Genomic DNA, 21266 nt, shown 5'->3' with positions numbered 1-21266 from the left:
CATGAAGGCTGCTATAATGATGTTAGAACTCTCTTCAGCACCCTTTTTCATTCACACGCGTCAACTAATAATTAAAGATTCACTGTTTTCAGAAAGTAACATAAGTGTATTATAACCCTCTGCTGTTATATTCTCTTCTACTTTGTATGTTTCTTCTTTAGTAGGTACAGTTTCTACAGTTGAAGGTTTGGTTGTAGATGTGTGAAAATCTGCTAACAGCTCGGAGTTACTTTGCTGAGCTTGCCTATTGTAACTCGAAGCCTTATCGGCCGAGTGTGCACGCTTCGTGTGCTTCTTGACCATACCAGAGATGCTGGATGTCGAAAAGGTTTTGAGTTTCCTATTATTGGAACTCATACGTCGAGGTATTAACCAAACGTAGAGTTCTCGTAATGAAATCAATGGCAATTAACCGAGTTAGAACTCAGTAATGCAAACAGTTAAGAATTTACCGCAATTAACCGAGTTAGAACTCAGTAATGCAAACAGGTAAGATTTCTACCGCAATTAACCGAGTTAGAGCTCAGTAATGCGAATTGTTAAGATTTCACCGCAATTAACCGAGTTTGACCTCAGTAATGCGAACAGGAAACAAGGTATGGTTAATCGAAGCTCGTCTAGTATTATAATGACCACTTATGGTGGTCAATTGATTTTAGTAACTACTTAATTAAACAAAAGTTATTTTTGTAATTAAACATTAACTTCCTATGCTCTAACTTTAGAAGTTTATATTTACTTAATTATATCTTACTATTACTAAATAAAGAATTAGCAAAACTAAGTTTATTTACAATTTTTAAAAATACAATACGATATAAAAAGAGACACTCACACACGTGCAGGTCAGAGCCCAGAGGTTGATAATATCTCACTAGATTTTACTCACGATTTGGTTTTAAAAGAACCAAATCAGTCTATGATGAATCAGATAGCAGTCGCCTAGGGGTGGTTTCTAACGCCGGTAGTCGTCTTGTGTTGAAACTGAATCCCTGAATCGAACGTCTAAGCGGAATGGCTAAGTGGAAACTTCCTCTTCGCTGGATGTGTATACTCAAAGCCTTCTGTGAGATCTTATGCGTTAAGTCAAACGTCTTCGCTGAGTGTGTAATTATGAATCCCCGCGCCCTTACTGCGACGTTTGGTTTTGTGCGGAATGGCTTGCGTAGAAAAAAGGTTCCTCTCTTCTCTCGGAAGCAGTGTAAAGCAGGCGCAATGCTTACAGTATAAATAGCCAAGGCCCATCAAGCTATTGGTCACTTTAACGGTTCTTTTCTACAGCGTGCGAAAAACTAAAAAATCCAGGTCACTTTAGGTTCTTTAGTGTTAATGCAAAAAGCCTTGTTACTTGTGGAAAATGTTGGAACAAAGTACAACTAAACCTACCTAATGCTGAAAAGATTTTTAAAAATAAAAACAAGTGTCGAGAACTACGTGGCTAACAACAAATTTAAACCCGAAAAATATTCTTACAGCTGATGAATGGAAACTTTTTAGCTTCCTTAATAAACTGCTCGAACCTTTTTATATAGTAACGCAGAAGTGTAGTAATAACAACGCATTGCTGTCAAGTTTAATCCCTTATACAGCAGTTCTAAAAAAGTTTTATAATCATAAAGCTAATAGTCCACCAGGTCTAAATCAAAGAAGTTGTACAACTTTGGCAAAAAATATAGAAGAGGCTTTTGAAAGAAGGTTTTATACTACTAATAACAGTACACGAACAAACCTTCATGATAACGACTTGTTTTTATTCACAACAGCTTTTGATTCACGTTATCGACTTGACTTTTTTCCTGCTAATCTAAAACAGAAGGTTGTAAGGCTACTGAAACCACAAGTAAAAAATCATAGTTATCGTGAGGCTAGTCAAAGTGGTCAAGTTCCTCTAGTACCGCCTAATAAACGTAAATCTCCAGTACCTACAAATGATATTCCCAAAAAAAATTTGTCGTTCTATTCTACATTTAAATCGGAAAGAAGTGCAAACACTTACGAAAGTGAGCAACATGGTTCAGTTGATCAGGAAATTAAGACAGAAATTAAGGCTTTTTTGGCCGAAGAAAACTTATCTGTTGAATAAGCTGAAGTCTTGGTGGAACTCAAACAACAAAAATACACACATCTTGCCAGGTTTGCAAGAAGGTATCTTTCGTCACCACCATCTTCTGTTTATTCTGAATGCTTATTTTTAGAAGCTGGTAGCTTGTACGAACAAAAGCGGAACTGATTGCTTCCAAACCCCATCGAAAAACATTTATTTCTTCATCACAACTTGAAAACACAAGAATAGGTTTCTTTAGCTTAATTGCGTTGATATGAGTAAATGTTATTTACTAAATTACTTTCTTTTGTATATCTAAACAGTTGCTAAAGAAGTTATTTTACGTAAAAGTCTAGTGTAAAGCCTTTCATAAAAAAAACTTCGCTATTATTTAAAGCATTTTAGCATTTAATTTAATTTTCCTTTACGTCATACAAAATTCAAAATTAGTCGTATAACATTTAAACTGAGATATTGGTATAGTTAGATTTTTTGTTTTTTTTACAACGCTCATTTTTTTAGTGTTGAAATAAAACTTTTAAACAATAACATTGTGTTGTTTTAAACAAAATATTTGTATTAAACAATTTTTACTAATCAATGATATTATTATAATTATATTTTATAAGTTTGTTCTCTATTGAAACTGCATAAAGCTTATGACTTTTAGGGTCGGGAACCGGCCGGATCTTAAATCAAAAAATATATCCAGAACCAACCGGATCTTATTTTGAAAATTTAGATCGGAACCGATCCGGCCGGATCCTAAATTAGTAAAAAGATCCGGAATCTATCGGATGTTAAATAGTGGATCCGGTATATCACTTTATATACTTAAATATTTTGTTCAATAAGTTTAAAGAATATTCTATTGAACTCTTGTTTATGTTGTGTTTGTTTATAATTTAGTTTAAGTAATCATTAATGAAATTTAAATGTACTTTTAGAAACAGTTTTTTAATCAATGATGTGACAGTTTATTTATTTTAACAAAATCACTGACTTGCTTTAAACAGTAACACGACTTACAACAACACCATTTTTGGACTTCCTCTCATGATTCCTTGCAAGCTAAACACTCCTATTTCTTATGTACAAACGTATAAAAATATATACAAGGCTATTTAGTAAGTTTTCATCAATATTATATATTACTTTCATAGTTTAAAAATTATAAAGTTATCTTAGTTTGATTTATCTTAAGTTATCAAATTGCATAATTTTATTTTTTTTCAACATGAAATTAAGCAATATTTTAGTAGTGTAGAAAAGTATGAAAAATGATTAACTAAAAATGAGTAAAGTGTTATGTAGTTAAGCTGTAATATACTAAAATTTTACAACGTTATATAGTCGTTTTATGACCAACAAGGACTCAAAAGAAGAAATCGAAAAATTTATCTGCAATAAATCAAATATTTACGAAGATTACGTTGTTAGTTATTCTGATATACCACATTACACGCTAATGGAGTTAATTATTATTTGTAAATATAGCATTAAGTTTTTAGTTTTTAAAAGATTACTAAGGATGTCTATATTCAGTCATATAAAAACATATTTTAATATAACAGAATGAAAATGTTGATAAACCTACTGTATTTGATTTGTTCAAACTCGTTACTGTCAATATGTACGGAACTTCTGTTGAAAACAATATTTTTGATGAAGGAAAACCTGTAGTTTTTACAGGTTCTAATTTTTTTTTAAATATACAAACTATTATATATAAGTTTTAACATGAAAATCTAAAATAAGTGTTGTATTTCCTACCTCTAGTTTAGAAAAAAAATTTAATGTGAATACAAGTTCCTTTTGAATTACTGAAAATTTACTGAGCTTTTTTTTAGCTCATTAAAAACTAATTTTCATAAATTTTTGCCGTAAATGTTTTATCTATGGTGAATTTTTTAATTAGCTTTATATCACTTAAAAAATAATAATATATATGTATCAGAAAATATGTACTTATGTGCTGAGTGGAAGGTAGAAGCTTACCAGAAGTATGTTGAAAATCAGTGGGAAGTTGATGTTAAAGACAAGACACAACAAGCAAATCAAATTAATAAATCATTTAACGCTCAGATACAACTTCAAGACTGTGTAAAGCTATTTGCAACAAAAGAAACATTAACCAAAGATGATGCTTGGTATATCTTTAAAATTTTTGAAAAATAACTAATCAATTTTTTTAAATTCGAACTTTTTATACTTGTTGGCTTGTATAGGATTAATTATTTTAAAGTTGTAGTTCATTATGTTATAGATGAAAAGCTTGAACAACTTTTTTCGGGTGCATAATTTATTTTTTAAATATGACAAACCACTTTTCATTTTTTTCTTAATCGAAGTAAGTCTTTTCAAAAATTGTATCTTACTAAATTAGACTGAATTTAAATTTAAATAAAACTATACCGTATTTTAAAGTTTTAAAATATAAAATGACGTAATAATCAAGTGTAAAAATTAACTAAATGCTTATACTATTTAAAGACTTATTACTTTTATTCTCATTTTTAATGCTGGTTTATTTTAGTTTGATTTTAATCTAACAAGTTTTATTAGTACAACAAAATTCTTTAGTATAAGCATTTAGTTATTTTTTATACTTGATTATTACGTCATTTTATATTTTAAAACTTTAAACTACAGTATAGTTTTATTTTAATTTAGATTCGGTTTAATGTATAAAGATACAATTTTTGACAAGACTTACTTCGAAAGTACTCAAATAAATTTAAGAAAAAAAAAGAAATGTGTTTTGTTGTATTTTTTATATGAAAAGTTATAATCGAATACCAAATTATTTTAAGCTTGTGCTAAATCATTACCTATACACTTGCTTATGAAACTAATATCCATTTTGACTTGTTTTTTGGTTTTTTTTTTATATATTCAATAGTTTATGTCTTTTTTAAACAGTCAGAAAGTTTTCCTAAAATATTTTCAATTAGTATTAAAACTGAATTATTTACAAGCTTTTAAGTATTGTATAATATCTAGGTGCAATAACATTTATAAAAGTATGTTGATAATTGATCAAATAAATCTTATAGTAGTTAATATTAGTTAAAATAATTTTTTAAGATTGGGCTTACAAAAACTTGAAAACAAATCAACACAATAAAGTTACTCAAGATAATAATAAACTTTTGCTTTTAAAAGAACAGATAAAAGAAAATTCTATTATAGGTACTGTTCTTCATGCAAGAAGCACCAGCAAGCTACTAAGAAGCTAGATTTGTGGATGCTGCCGCCAGTTCTTATCATACAATTAAAAAGATTTTCCTATACTCGGTACCTTAGAGATAAACTTGATTCACTCGTTCATTTCCCACTTAGGTATAATTGTTTTATTTATGTAGAGTAATGGTAAGAAACTTATGGTCCGCGTGTCAGATTTGATTAGCGATGTACTTTTAAGTTGAAAGCAACTTGTAAAAAGCATTTTCCCACATCTTTTTTTTTTTTTGATTTGGTCTTAATTTTATTTTCAGTACACAATAGTGCTTACTAATTGGATTCATACTATTAATCTAACGGATCTTTGAAATTAGGATCCGACCGTGGCCGCTTAGCAAATTAAGATTCATCTGGATCTGAAACCGGTTTCGGATCCAGTTAATTTATATTTAAAAACAGTTTTAAATCAAACTTTAATAAAAAAAAAATTTCAATTTAAAAAAAAAACAATGTTAAATCAAACTTTAATATACTTTTTTTGATTATTTTATTACCTATACAGGGTTTCTGCGCGTCAGGCTAAATCAGTTTTTTTACTTAAAAATTTAAGAATTTCAGTTTTTCTCAGTTCAAATGCTTCAAAAACTTTGATAAAAAAAAAAAAGAAATCCTTTTAAGATCAAATTGAGATGTAAATTTATTTCTAAATAATGATTTAGTTATTAAAGACAAAATCATTTAATATTTGTAAAGATAAATGCTTAAAACCTTGTTGAACATCTAAAAAAATTTAAGAATCTTGATTATTTTGTTTTGAGTAGATTATATACGTTATAATTATGAAAATTCATAAAAAAGTACAGTTTAAACATTACAGTTTAGTTCAACAACTTAGCTGTTTGTTTGTACTTGTTTACATCAGCTTTGTTTTCCAAAGCTTAGTTGGTTGAACTGTTTTATTTTCTAATTTAAAGGCTCTATACCAAATACTTTTTTAGATTAAAACTCTTAGCAGTTTATTCATATATTTAACTTTTTTTTTAAAGGTATTAGAGATATTCACAACACTGAAACTTAGCTTTAAGATATAAGTACTAATTTTTGTTGGAGTACAAATTTTAGGTACAATTAATTTTTCTTTACAAGAACAAAATATTAAAGGTTTTTTTTATTTTTGTGTAAGCTTTTTAAGTCTGATATAACATCAACAATTACTGTATTTATTTAGAGTTCAGGATTTATAATTATGTATCAATTTTAAGTATTAGTCAAAATACTATAATAAACATTTTTTACTTATTTTAATACTCGTGTAAGCGTTTCATTTTAAATTTTAATAAAACACGACAATGCTCGTCGTTTTATAATAAATCTTCTGGTTATAATTTTTTTACTAAGGGCTTAATTAAATTGAACAATTGTGTTTAGTAATATATATATTAAATTTTTACACTAGTATTAGATTAGACATAACACTTAATTTAAAACTTATCACTGAATTTGTTATGTTAAGGTCATAGGGGGGTCAATCACCTTTTTCACATTTTAGTCTTATTTTATCGTGTTGTAACTAAACTATGAGTTGCTTTTTGCAGATTTTTAAAGCTCAAAATATTTTTGAGATGAAGCCGGTTGAAGTCGGAGTCTACAATAGTACTAATCAAGACCCCCCAATACCTAAAATTTTTCTAAAGGGGATTTACATTACTTTGAAAAAATGTCAGGCTAAATTGGTCTCAGTCAGGCTAAGTGAAAAAAAATTCGCGCACGAACCCTGTAATAATAGTTTTGTCTATTGTGATTTGTAGAATTTTTACTTTTGAGCATTGAATAATGCATGAAACACTTTATGTTAACATAAACTCTAAATGATAAATTGTAACTTTTTATCATTGGCTCCTTTTGGTAGAGTTATCACTGAAGACATTAAGCAACTTTGTGAGCTTATTTAAGGCCATAGGGGGGGTAAACCATGTTTTTTACAAATTGATCTTATTTTATAGAGTTTTTTCTAAGCTTCAAGATGCTTTTTATCGTTTTAAAATTATTTTTTGAGATATGACCAGTCAAAGTCGGGCCACATAATAGGGCCTATGGGAAGGGAAAACTAAAACAGCAAAAAAAGACTATTTCATTTAAAATCTATCTCCTTCTACATTTTTCAAGCAATCTTCTTCAAACTTTCACAGTCTAATCTTTATACAATAACAAAAAACGTTACTTTGGAATTGAAAAAAATTTTTGTAAAAATGTATTTTTTTTGAAAAAAAACACTTTTTTTTTTAATTTTTGTGATAAAATTTTTATTTTTTAAAATTATTAAAATTCTAAAGTAACGTTTTTTTCTTTTATTATAAGGAACATTTCCTGAAAATTTGAAGAAGATTACTCGAAAAATGAAGGAGGAGATAGATTTTTAGTGAATTTTCAAATTTCTGGGAAAATTGACCCCGAAAAATTTGCGGTCCATACGTTTATATTGGAAAACTTTTACAAAAAATTAAATATCTCAAAAGTTAAATGATATTTTTGAATTCTATAAAAAACTGGCTTGTAGTTTGTATTTAAAGCTTTTATATAAAAGCTAAAGTTAATTTTTGTAAAAAAAAATGTTGGACCCCACCTATGGCCTTAATTTAACAAAATTAAATCGACTTGCAAAAGTCAAACAAATACGGTCTGTTGTGTACAAATTACTCAACATCTCACCCACGGACTAGAGAAATTGTCAATGACATTGTGTAGAACATTGAAAAAGTATACAAAGACTTAGTTAGGTTTATAAAAATATTTATTTAAACTAAAAACCTTAAATAAAAAAAGTACTAACGTTTATTTAAAACGCTACATAAAAAACTAGTTGCTTGCCAAGATAAGAAGTTAGCAAAATTACCATGACCAATCAAATAACATAGTTTTATTGATACATATACAAATAAAAGCAAGTGAAAAATTAATATTTGCGTTGTCGATTTAATATACAATATACACCAGTTACAACTTGTAAAAGTACAAATACCGTGTTTTTGATTTACTTCACAGTTATCTTGTGCTTTTTTAGGAAAATTTTTGTTCTAATTTCAGTTTTATTGCTCTAATGTAGACACAGATGTTTTCTGAACTAAGAATTGTATTAATCTTTTTAAAAAGCTGGACCAGGTCTATTTATATAAGTCACTTTTTTAAGTATATAATTTATTAGCTTGTGAATTTCTTTCACAACAAAAATTTGAATTTGTAGTCTTATTTTTAGTAAAAGTAAGGCAATGTTGACAAAAAGTTTAGATTTGCTAGTAAAAATACTTGATTATTTCCCTGAATTTGAATAAAGTTTGAGAATAAGTTTGTTGTTTCAAAAGAATATTAAATTGTTATTTTCTATCTAAGTAAGCATTTGGTCATAGTAACCTTAATTTCTCTAAAATCAAGGCATTATTAGTGAAATGTCAGAATTTAAATGTAAAAAAAAAAATTAAATTTAAAATCAGTTCTTTTTATTTCAAATATATTATTTAGTTGTAAATTTTCTTTCTTAATATCCAATTGTTTTTTAGTCAAGTACTCTGTTACCTAGCCAAAATAAAATAAAATGTAGGGGTTGCATGACAGCTTAAATTATTATGTTGTTTTCCAAGCCCCATGTCTAACAAATAAATTGAAAAACAAAATTTGTACTAAAATTTCTTATTCTTAAAGGCTACAGCTAAACTAATAGGTAACGTATTTTCGTCTTATTATAAGCCCAACTGAGTTTCCAACATTAATAATTAGGAAAATATCAGTCTAAAATTGCAAAATATTGCGTACGAACCCTGCATAAATTTTTTTTTTACTATTATAATAACCCATGTTGTTAAAATATAGCTTCGTTTATAAGCTTGTTTAAATTCCGAACGACCTTTAATTAAATTTTTCATTTGTTTTTCGTTAAGAGTTTTTTTTCGTGTAGAAAATTTTTAAATGTTATATTAATAAACACTAAAATTCCGAGTAACTTTTTATCTAAAAATTTTATATTTTAACTAAATTTTAGTGTTACCTTTTTTATATACTTCAATTTTAACAATGAAAAGTGTTTTTAAATTCATAGAAGTATTAAAGTTATGATAAAAATTACCGTTGATCTAAAATTTTGATGAGAGTAATAACAGTTAAGTTTTTTATTGTTTAAGTGAATTTGTTTGCTGATATAACTCTTTATATTTAGTTTTGTTAGGGGTTTTTATTATTTGCAATTATGAAAGTTTTTAACTACTTTATTTCATTCTTTATAAATCTTTAAAATGTTACTCAGCTTTATTATGTTTATTTTTGTAGGAATTTAGACTTGAGTGAACATGTAAAGGCGCCACAGACTTCGATTCCTATAAAAAAGAAGTTATATAATCTTGTTGCTGTTAGCAATCACATGGGAGGACTAGGAGGCGGCCACTACACAGCGTACGCTAAAAATCGATTTACAGGAAAATGGAATTATTTTGACGATTCATGCGTGTCAGAAATTTCTGAAGAAAGTGTTGTGGTAAGTTTGATTATAGTAACTTGGGTGCATGACTATTCAAATTCCAACAATTAAAACTTAAAAAAAATAATTTAACTTAAAAACAATGTATAATAAACACAACTTAAAAAGTAATGTATAATAAAAAAAAACGTATTTAGGTCTTAATAATATCTACAAGCCATTTTTGATTTTTTACAAAACTTTAAGTATTTTGTTAAACATTGCTAAAATAACTTGTATTAAATATAGTAATTTTTATAAATCTCAAAAAAGATAAAATGGCTTGTACATAACAATAAGACCTACAATGTTCGGTCATACAAACATATTTTTTAGTTTTTGCAAATATATACTATTTTTTAAGATATGGTCTCTTAATTTTTTTTTTTTAACTTGAACTTACCGAATATTAATTGTCATGTAACCTAGTAGCTTAGCTTTTTGTACGAGTAATGGTTTGTGTAAAATATTTTTGAAACTTCTGCCAAGGAGGCGTCTATGAAAATGAGTTTGTATAAAAATGATTGTTTTTAGATAAAGTTGTGCTAGTTTTGTGTTGCAAAAATACTTGAAAGATAATGACTTTTAATAAATAAAATAACATTTAGAGTAAGTCTGCGTACATGTTAGTGTATCAACGCCAAGATTTGGAGGAATGGCTGCAGTCTAACCCTAAAAAATATGGAGATTCTCCCTTTCCATATCTCCAGCCTCTTATTTCACCCCGTGTAATTTCTGTAAAACCCCCGTTATATGATGAAGTCGTTCAAGGAGTCGCTGCTAGTTCAGAATTTGATGATAATATATTCAGTGACGACCAGATGGATGTATTATAATTTGCATTTACTTAAATTTCTGAAAAAAAAATATTTTATATCCAATTCATTTTGATAAAATTTTGAAAGGGTATACTGTTACTCTTATTTTTCTTTAAGTTTAGAAAAAAAATTAGTATTGGTATAAAAATTAGTTTTTTTTTACCGTTTTATATTTCAATGGTTTTTGTTAAAATTTATTTGATTAGTTTCCTTCAAAGAATTTGAATGATATACAGTTTATTTAATTTATATACAAACATATTCTGTGATTTACTACGAAATTTAATAGGTAAACTTGTCACTTATATTGTGTTTCAAGTTTTGTGGTTTTGATAAAAACTCTAAGTTAACTTTGTTTCGTATTTTTTTGATTCAGACTAATTTATTTATAGAAATACATTTTTATCAAACCTAACTTTATTTAAAAATATGAACGTTTTCTGAATTAAATATTTCTGCCACTTACCTAGACTGATTTGTCTTTTTACTAATTCGTACTTTTTTTAAATTATTCTCAAACAAAATCTATTCAAAGTTTGTAATACAATATAACTAAATTAGATATTATATAACTTTATTTGAAATGTAGAAAAAACAGTAAAAGTTCATTAAAAAGTATTTATTTTAAATAAGCAACTTAGTTTAGTTTTATAAGACGAGAGTTTATTAGTTTAGTTTGTTACATATCGTTCTTAATCATATTAGAAAAGTTTAGTTTCAGTTTAACATAAATTAGAAAAAAAAACTACTTTAGTTTTTTTAACCTTTGAATTATTCACTTGCTATCCTTATTTAAGAGCATCTACAATTAATACTATATATTTGAGAAGGGATAAATATTTAGTTGCTTAAAAACTAAAGACAAAATAATTACTGTTTTTATTTTAGTGTTCTGCCGTTAAATGTCGTAATCAATTTATATAAGTTACATTTTTTGACCATTAAATTTTAAAACTTTAAATTAAGTAATCTGACACAACTTTAACCTGAAATAAGACAAATTCAAAAAAGTCATTTTCATGTATATGAGTATGTAACACTAATTTACTGTATGCATACCATTGTAAATCTAGAGTGATAAATGAACTTTTAAAGTTTTTCTTTAGAGCGAATTGAAACTTAATAAAAAAATCAAATGAAGAATGCTTGGAATTGTTTTAAAATAGTGGTCTGGCAATTATTTACTGAGATTAGTTCCGAAACAGATTTAAATTAAAAAAAAAGATTCTGATCTCGATTTCAAAAAAAAAGGTTATTTTTGTATTTCAAATAAATCGATGTAAGAACTTTTTTTTAATCTTTTTATTGTTAAAGCACATTATAGAACTACAAGACATTCTAACTGTGTCCCTGAATGAATTAAGAAGTTTTTATTAAAACTTGTATATCAAATATCACCTTGCCGACCTCAATTTTAAAATGGTTGAGCGGGATCTTAATTTAAATCCGACCGGAACTTGATAAGACCTTTTTAATAGAAATCCAGTCTTAAACGGGTTTGAATCTTTTTCAAATCGAATTCTGGTCGAATTGCATCATTTATACAATTACAATAGTTGTGATATTTAACTTAAGTTATTGATTTTTTTCAATGTTTTACTGATGACGTTTAATCTTTTTGTTATAGAGTAATGTGAAGTAAAAAGAGATTAAAAGTTCTCGACTAAATGTTAAGGACAATAATGAATTAAAATTTTTGAATTTTATTAATGAAGTAATGTTTCACTCGTTTGAATAAAATCAGTTTGAAAAAATTTATATATACATGAAAGAAGACATTTGACTAAACTTGAAATAAAACTGGCATTTATGTGTAAAATAAAACTAATAAATTAAATCTGTCAATTTATGAAAATCATAACATTACCAGGTTAGTTTATGTTAAGATTGGAAAAATATAAGCTATTTAAATTAAAAAACAATAACACTGATTACAATATCAACTGGAACATTTTACATCACATCGGAGAAATAAGGAATTTGCATGACCTATACCTACGAGAAGATAGAAATAGCGAACGCTGACGGGGAAGTTCATTAAATAAAAGGAACGAGTTTATATGTTTGTTTTGAAAAGGCTTTATCTTAAAACTTAAAAAATTTTGATAATTATTTTTAACTTGTACAAGCAAATATTAAAACCGACAAAAGTAACCAAATTCAAAGTAGTTTCAAATTTATAGTCCTATCAGATTTTATAAACCTTACTTATAATTACGTCACCATACTATTATTCAATTCTTTAAACAGTTATTCAGTCTAGTGTTTTATTAGTTGCAAGAGTTGTTTTTTGTTGTTAACAAATTTTACAAGCCTGTTAATTGTATATATATATTTTTTTGTTAAAATTTTATAATATTATTAAGTAGCTTACATTTTTCTGATCTGGTAATATTATTATATTCATAAACTGATAGCTTTAAACTATAAGTTTTATTTTGTTGTTTTTTACACATAAGTGCCAGTTTTATTTCAAGTTTAGCCTAATGTCTTTTTGCAAGTTTATATAAAAATAAGTTACAGATTTTATTCAATTGATGATCTTGCTTGATTTAGTTCAAACGAGTGAAACATTGTTTTGTTAATAAAATTTTAAATTTATATTGAACTTTATAATTTTACTACGATAAACTTTTTAAATTAAATTATAGTAAATGATTTTTAAATCTTAGTCAATTATTTAACAAATAAACATTAATTTTGTTACTGAAAACGATGTTTTTACATATTAGCAATCAAACTAATTTATGTCAAACTCCTTAAAAAAGTATTTCAAGAAATTTTGAATTTTGTAAAATATCAGAAGCTTTTAAAAAACACTATAAAATGAGGTAAACGTTTACTCTTTTTCTTCTTCAAGCATTTGTTTAATCAGTATAATTAAGTATTGATAAAATGTTTATAATTATTAATCATAAATAGTTTTTGTTATAAATATTTTATGTTTATCTATTATGTGACGTTAAAAATTTAAATATATACTACTTTATGTTACAATTTCTTATTATTATATTCATAGTTCATTTAAAACTGATCATGTTATTTTGGCTATTGGCAGCTTATAGAAATTACTATAGTAAATTTTTAATTTTTCTTAACTTAAAAATGTAATGTTCCTTACAGTTAGATATCTAATGTAACTTTTATTTTATTTCAAAAAGTAAGCTTTACTTTATTTACTAAAAGCTAATGTGTTGGTAAAAAGAAAATTAATGATATTGCAATGGTACTTTTACTTATGTTGAAGCATTTTTAAATGTTTAAGCAACACTATTTTTAAGATAAATACAAATTTTAAATAAACATGCAAATGTCACCACAGTGATGTCGTAGTCGAGTTTGTTAGAATTTAATGTTTTAGTTAAATGAAATTTCGGTTTTTAGTAAACTGTAAAAACAAGTGACCTACTGGATCCACAAAATCAGGATCCAGATCTTTATTAAATTAAAATCCGGTCGAAACCGGTTCCTAATCCTCTTTTTAGTAGGATCTGGAAAATTCAGATATTAGTAAAAAATGCCGAAAATCACTTTTAAATTAATAAAAAAAACTATAAAATATAAGTAGCTAAATTGTTATGATTAAATTTTTGTTTTAATTAATTATGTACCCTACAAGTAAGAAAGTTGTTTTTTGTACAGTTATTTGTTTTTAACAATGCTTAATGCTAACAACAGTGTGTGGTCGAATAAACTCTAAGTGTAAAATTGAACTTAGTTACTTTTAAGATCCTATTAGTAGAGCTTTCTCTGGATAAAATTTACCTTTAAAGTAAAGCATCCTGCAAAAGGCTATGTCGATAAATCTCTCCTGTTATGTACAATACGCTGCCATATCGGGTCCAAAGACTAAAGAAGTTGCCCAAGCTTATTAAAAAACATTGAAAAAGATTACTTAAACACAACTATTTAGGTATAAAACGAAATAATTAAGATAAAAAACATCAAACTATAAAACTTATTGGTTTTTTATGAAAGAACGAAGCAAATATGCTATTAGTTAATCAATCAACATACTTTTATTGATACAGTCATGTTTTGGTACGCCTGTATAGAGCGGTAAAAAAGTTTACTTTTGTTTTTTCATCAAACATTTTTGTTTAATAGAAAATACAAAAAAATACTTACAATATAATCAATTATAATTTTCAAAAGTACTGATTCAGAGAACTTGTTTATGCTCGATAGTTTACGTATGGCTTTTTAGCAAATGTTCGGTGACAAATTTAGTGTAGTTGTTTCTTTATATAAAGATCGAAAAATGACCATTGCTCGTTATAAATAACTTGATTCTTATCTATTTTTAGATAAAATATGACAAAGGTCTGATCTATCGGATTTACAAAATTAAAGTATGGTCGAAATTAGATCAGGATCTATTTTTAACTTAAGATCAAGCCGGAACCGGGTCCAGATCCATTTTCAAAGTTAGGACCCGGTCGGATTCCGATATTAGTGAAAAAAGGCAACATTCGGCCGTATCCGGATAGTGGGTCCGGTACATCATAATTAAAAACTAAAACTTAAAAAATTTTAAAGAAATCAAGCACTAAAATGTAATCAAAGGCGTACGGTAATAAATATTTTATACAACCCAATATTCAAGCATTTTTTCTACAATTAAATATACATATTATTTAACACTTTTTAAGTCAAGTAACATTATGTGTTTTAAAACTTATTATTATTGTTAATTATTATAATGTTTATTGTGCAATGTTTGACTCAGGCATCACCTGATGCACTTAAACAGGACACACAAGAAAAAAAACAAATTACATCTATATTAAACAAAAGTTAAACATAAACAAAGTATTAAACAAAGTTAAAATTATAAAGGACTCATTAATAAGTTTAAAACTATTCTCTTGATACAAAAGCCAATAACTTTGAACATACAAACACATTTGTACAAAGTTAATAAAAGTAAATTATTAGTCTGTTAGGGGGGAGGCGTAGGAAAAAAAATTATTACAAATAGAAAAATAAAGAAATCAGTAAACAATTTAGATGAGATAGATACTATAAAAAATATATATTTATTTTCCTATATTGTTTTTAATAGAAATTACTGAATTTTACTGATGTTTATAGTATCTAAACTAAATATTTTTAGTTTTAAGCGAAAATGTTCCACCCTCTCACACGATGGTAACTTGTTCCACATAGTTTTTGCTCTGTGAAAAAATAAACCTTGCCACTGATTGTTGTTAAAATTATGTATACGTTTTATTTTTCTATTATTTTCACTTAACTGATATTTGTTATGAAAAAAAAAATGAAAAGTTGACTGAAAACAACCTTTTATTTGACATTAATAATTTTATAAAAAATCAAATGTTCATTTTCTATATTCTAGAGACTTCAATCCAAGTTTAACCAATCTATCATTGTATAATATGTTACATCGATATGTTACATTGATTACATATAAAACGGGTAAAATTTCCCTGCACATAGTCAATTTTATCAACGTTTTGTTTAAATCGGGTGACTAAGTTTGGGTATTGAATTCAAGCTTAGGACAAACGTATATTTTAGTTTTATCAGAGTAGTAGCTGAATTAGTTTTAAAACCTTTTCATACTGGATAGAATAAAATTTGTGCAACTTTAAATAAATAGTTTATGTGTTTATTCCATTTTAAGTTTTCATATGTTCATATTTATTATAAGTTTTATATATTCCTGAATCGTTAAACTTTCTTTTTATGGTTAAGAAACATCAGTCTCAAACTCTACTCCTTGCAACGATAAACGTTTTCTGGGGAAAAGTGAGGGTTTTGCATCATATGTAATTTTACCTGCCCCGTTAATATTTAACTTAAACTATCCAAAATTAAATAAACAAAAACTATCTTTTCAACAAATTTAAAAAAATCTTGGTGACACGCCATTTGTAGAATACTCACAAGGCTAAAATCTCAACACTAAAAACCACAAAGTGTGGGAAAATAATGGAGCTCAAATCCCCAAGTAAGTGTTTACCGGCGCTACAACAAAAAAAAATCACACCAATAATCCAATCATGTGATCAACGCCATAATATTGAACTCACAATCAGTTGTTGATAAAATGCATAAAACTAGTATTATAATGAAAACATTAGCATTAAATAAGTACCTTAAAATTTGATAACTAACAAATTTACTGAAATCTTATTCATAAAAAATAAAAAACTAAGCTAAATTAGAAAAAAAACTATTAAGAAAAATGTAGTTTCTGAAACTTGTATTGGTAGAATTAATTTTAGTCTAGTAAAAGTAAGAATTCATTCAAAAACATTTTTATTAAAACAAACAACAATTAAAATCGATTTCGGCTAACGCTTTTCAACTACTTTTGTTAGCAACTAATTTTAAGATTAAATTTTGAGTAAATAAATAGTTAGAGGTTTCATCAGAAAAAACAATCAATTAAAACTAATTAGTATAATTGAGCAAAAACTAATTAGACATTCACGATTCATAACTACATATTTAAAAATAGTTAATCAGTAATTTAACTAAGATAAGCAACAATAACAAAACAAACAATCAAATAAGCGACAAAATTCAAGTAAAACAAAATAAAATTTAAAATTTAATCCCATTTTTATTTATAACAACTTATAAAGATAAGAAATATAAACGTATTGTTGCTTGCACAAATTAGGTTTGAACGTTTTTATAAATAAAGATTCTAGAACCCTTAAATGATAATCATTACGAGCTTTACTTATAGTTGAAAAATTACTATCACTATAATTCCTTGCACAATTTGAATTGTTTAATAAGTTTTCGGCAATCGCCGATGACCTGTTAGATGGTTTTTTTCAAACTCGTGTCTATCCAAAAAAAAAGTAAGAAGAAAAAAACTTATATTTATGCAATAGTAATTAATATATACAGCTAACAAATGAAATATAACAAAACTAGAAAACAGCAAATAAACAATCACGCACAACCATACAATATCTTTCCCCATCAACAGACTAAAACCAGCCAATCATGATCAGAGTAAACACAAACAAAATTGACCATACAATTTCGAATAAAAAAAGACCATATTAAGAGAAACAGATAAAAATAACAACCAAAAGCAAGTAAGCAAAATCTGCATGCAACACGAATTACTCAACCACAGAACTCTAAACTTACTCTGTTACTTTTAATACTTAATTATTAGTAGATCATTTTAGTTTTTTAAGTAAACAAGCGCGTTATACAAAAAGCTTATGCAGTTTTATGAAGTATTAACTTATTTATGTTTTTTAAACAATCCGTTACCAACTATAAGTTTATCATCACAACATAATGAATAAACCGTTTTAAAGTAGTAATAGCTGTTTTCAAGAAAATCCTATTCCTCCCATTCTAGTTATTTTTATCTTTTTATGTTTACATTTGGTAAATTAAGCGTTGAGATTTTAGTAAGACGCAAAAAAAAAACATACAAAATTACAAACTTGTCTATTTAAGACAGTGGTTCCCAACCTTTTTGATGCCCCGCACCCCTAAAGTCTCTTAATTTGATCTCGCACCCCTAACACTATATGCTATAATTATCTATTAATAATTTGATTATAAAATAATTTTTTTCATTAATTAATAATTATTATTTTAATATTTATCATAGTGTACTATATTAACAAAAATAAAATTTAAAATCATAACAAACTAATCAAAACATCTCTAGAACTCACACTTCCCTCTGCCACGATAAACGTTTTCTGAAGTCAAGCAAGTGAGTTTAGAGCTCATCACTAGTAATTGTACCTGCTCATTTTTAATCTAACTAAAAAATAATTACTTTTCAATTTAACAAAAAAAAAAACAAATCTATCTTTCTAAAAAACTTTTTTTTTTCAATTAACATTAACAAAAAACTAAACTAATCTATATATTTAATAAAAAAATCCTAAATGGCAGGTCGTTATACTCACAAGGTGTTTAACAAATTATTAAAATTCTCTTCATGCAATATTATTTTGAAAAAATTAAGAACTTAATTTTAAATCTACTCTAAAGTTAATGACTTTTTTGTTTGTATTTATTGCACAAAACATTCTTAAAACGTGGTATTGTGTTGCTGATAGCAATTCGTATGTTTGCCTGTGCATTCAAGCGGTTTTTTGGTTTAGTTTTTATTGACAAAAGGTTACTAAATTCAGACTCACACAAGTAAGTCGTTGCGAATGGAATAAGAGTACTTAGTGCTTTTTCACCAAATTTTGGAAACATATTCATTGAACAACACTAGTATTGTTCAAGAGTTTTGCTTTTAAACTCTCATTTTGAGAAAACGGTTCATGCATAACTCAATAAGTTTATCTTTTAACGATTCATCATTGGACATGTTATTCAAATTAAAAGAATATGGATTTATTATCCATTCTTCAGAAATTTCCAGTTCTCCTTTTTTTAAATATCCGTCAAATGACTTGGATAGTATTTCCAAATGGTTCATAATTTCTGCACGCACACTTGGTACTGAACACTCATCTTCATCAGTCACTTCTTCGAGTAATGGAAAGTTTGATAAATTGCCTTTTTCAACACGTCGACAACAAAGATTTAACTTTTTTTAAATAAAATTAATTTATTCAGAAAATTAGCGCCAACTTTTTTTTTATAACAAAATGTACTTTTTAATTTTATAAATTTTATCAGAGAAAGAAAATCTCCTTATTTATCATAGAAAAATTAAAAACCATCTCGCACCCCCTGGAATACTGCCTCGCACCCCCAAGGGGTGCGAGCACCCCTGGTTGGGAACCCCTGATTTAAGAAATAATCATAAACAAAGTTTCTGACTCAAAAACGATTTTAAATATTTAAATAATATTTTTTAAACTTCTATCTTATTTTAGGGGTAACACAGTCTCCTGAAATCAATTTAAAGCCGCCGCTGAAAAAATATTAATAACACCATGTGCAGTAAGGAATTCTAATTTTTTTTTGAAAACGTGTAAGCCAAGGGTCGGTAAACTGCAGCCCGCAATGTACTTATTAGCTTTAAATATATTTTAAGCTTTTGTAGTAAACATTTACAATTAGGCTCTTATTTTAACAACGAATGATATCTAGTCTTAATTTTTGTTTTTTTATCTGATTTTGGTTTAAGATATCATTTTGTGTTTAATAAGAAAACTGTTTTAAATGTCTGTTTCACGCGAAAGACTTTTTTTTCAATTAGCGCATATGCAGCCGCGAGTATTTTGTAAAAAAATTGGCCTACAACTTTTAAAAAGCTGCTAAGCCGATTCCTGTTTTAAACTAAGTGTTTATTATCGAAAGCTAATGCTTCTCATGGACAAAAGTGGAGCCTGATGACGTAGGGATCCAAATGACGGTTGTAAGTTAGAGTTAAAAATTGCAAGATTAAAACTATCACTGGTCGACTTATACACAAACAAAAAAAATAGTGTAAAGTTTTTCGTAAGAAGTAAGATAAAAACTAAAACAGTCATGACATAAACACTGCACCAGTGATTTGTATGTGGTGATTTTACTAAAGTATCGCTAAATTAATTTAGTCAGTAATCGTTTTTGAAGTAAGCTTTACTTTTGACGTACTGATACAAAAACAGCAATTAGTTTTTTAAAACGGATATTTTGCTGCACTTAAGTTACATATGTATTAAACAAGAAAATATTATATAGAATTAAACAACTATACCATTTTAAATATATGTATGTAGTGAAATGTAAAGCCATTAAATTTTATTTGGTTTAAGTTAAAATATTAAATGAAATAGTGCTTTAAATTATAATTCTAGACTTCACATTTCACTGACACCAAGACGTAAAAAGGTATTTTAACAGTATGCGACTTGGTAACCGAGAGGTTTTTTCCTGAACCAGGTCCTAGGACCAAATATTATGAGCGTTTTTTTATCGTTTAATAAACAACTATGTTCTGTGCCATGCTATGGCACCAAAGTATTAAAGATCGTTTTGGTCAATCCAGTCATTTTAAATCTGTATCTTAAACATTATTACTAACAATTGATAAAAAAAATTGTGCTCTGTTAATTTGAAGTAGGTAGTTTGATAAAAACTGTAAATATTTTTTTATCTTTTTAAATGATATAAAACTAAAGATTTTACAAACTAGTGAACTATGAACAAAAAAACTTGAAAGTTTGAATTATAATTACTGGTAAAAAAAATAACTCTACCCTTTGCAACCATAAAAGTTTCCTGGGCAAAAGAGATTGGTCTATCATGTGTCTATTATTTTCAAAAGTATATTAGTGCAAAAGTTGACTAATTTTAAATTGATTCCTAAAATTTTTAGCTTTATAAATTTAGTTTTGAAGTTTTATTTTTTCATCAGTATTACTAGCCAAAATAAAGTTTTTTAAGACAAGATTGAAATGCCCTTGTAACAGAGTGGCTCTGTTTTTTTTATTTAGGATTGTTTTAGGTTTTCAAAAGTACAAGTTTTATTTTCCATTTTTAGTACAAAAGTAAAATTAAGGTAGATTTTTTAAAAGTAGTATAAACAAATTTAAAATATTCTGTTTTAAGAGCTTTGATCTTTTTTCAGATTGCTAATAAACCTGGAATCCTAGAAAAACCTTGAATTAAACATTTTAGACAATAAAAACCTTGAATTTTAGAAATTTGAAAAAAAAAACAGAATACTCTGGAATTTTTAACAAAAATCTTGAAAAAAACTAATTTTAATTAATAAGAAATTAATAAGAAATTAAATTTCAATAATATACAAAAA

The 21266-nt window shown here is 26.6% G+C and overlaps 1 protein-coding gene across 1 annotated transcript in view; it reads left to right on the top strand.

Moving 5' to 3' along the window:
- Positions 1–11008, top strand: part of LOC145849183 (ubiquitin carboxyl-terminal hydrolase 4-like) — a 48889-nt gene extending 37881 nt beyond the window's left edge. The window contains exons 13-19 of the mRNA XM_082954289.1: positions 3061–3171; positions 3398–3479; positions 3619–3736; positions 4002–4194; positions 5237–5386; positions 9545–9749; positions 10340–11008. Of these exons, the coding sequence (XP_082810415.1) occupies positions 3061–3171; positions 3398–3479; positions 3619–3736; positions 4002–4194; positions 5237–5386; positions 9545–9749; positions 10340–10567 (1087 nt within the window). The 3' untranslated portion in view covers positions 10568–11008. The remainder of the gene's footprint in view (positions 1–3060; positions 3172–3397; positions 3480–3618; positions 3737–4001; positions 4195–5236; positions 5387–9544; positions 9750–10339) is intronic.
- The last annotated feature ends 10258 nt before the right edge of the window (positions 11009–21266 follow it).

Source organism: Thalia democratica, chromosome 1 (genome assembly GCF_965202585.1).
Source record: "Thalia democratica chromosome 1, ktThaDemo2.hap1.1, whole genome shotgun sequence".
Classification (NCBI taxonomy): Eukaryota; Metazoa; Chordata; class Thaliacea; order Salpida; family Salpidae; genus Thalia; species Thalia democratica.
This window is presented reverse-complemented; position numbering and strand designations above follow the sequence as displayed.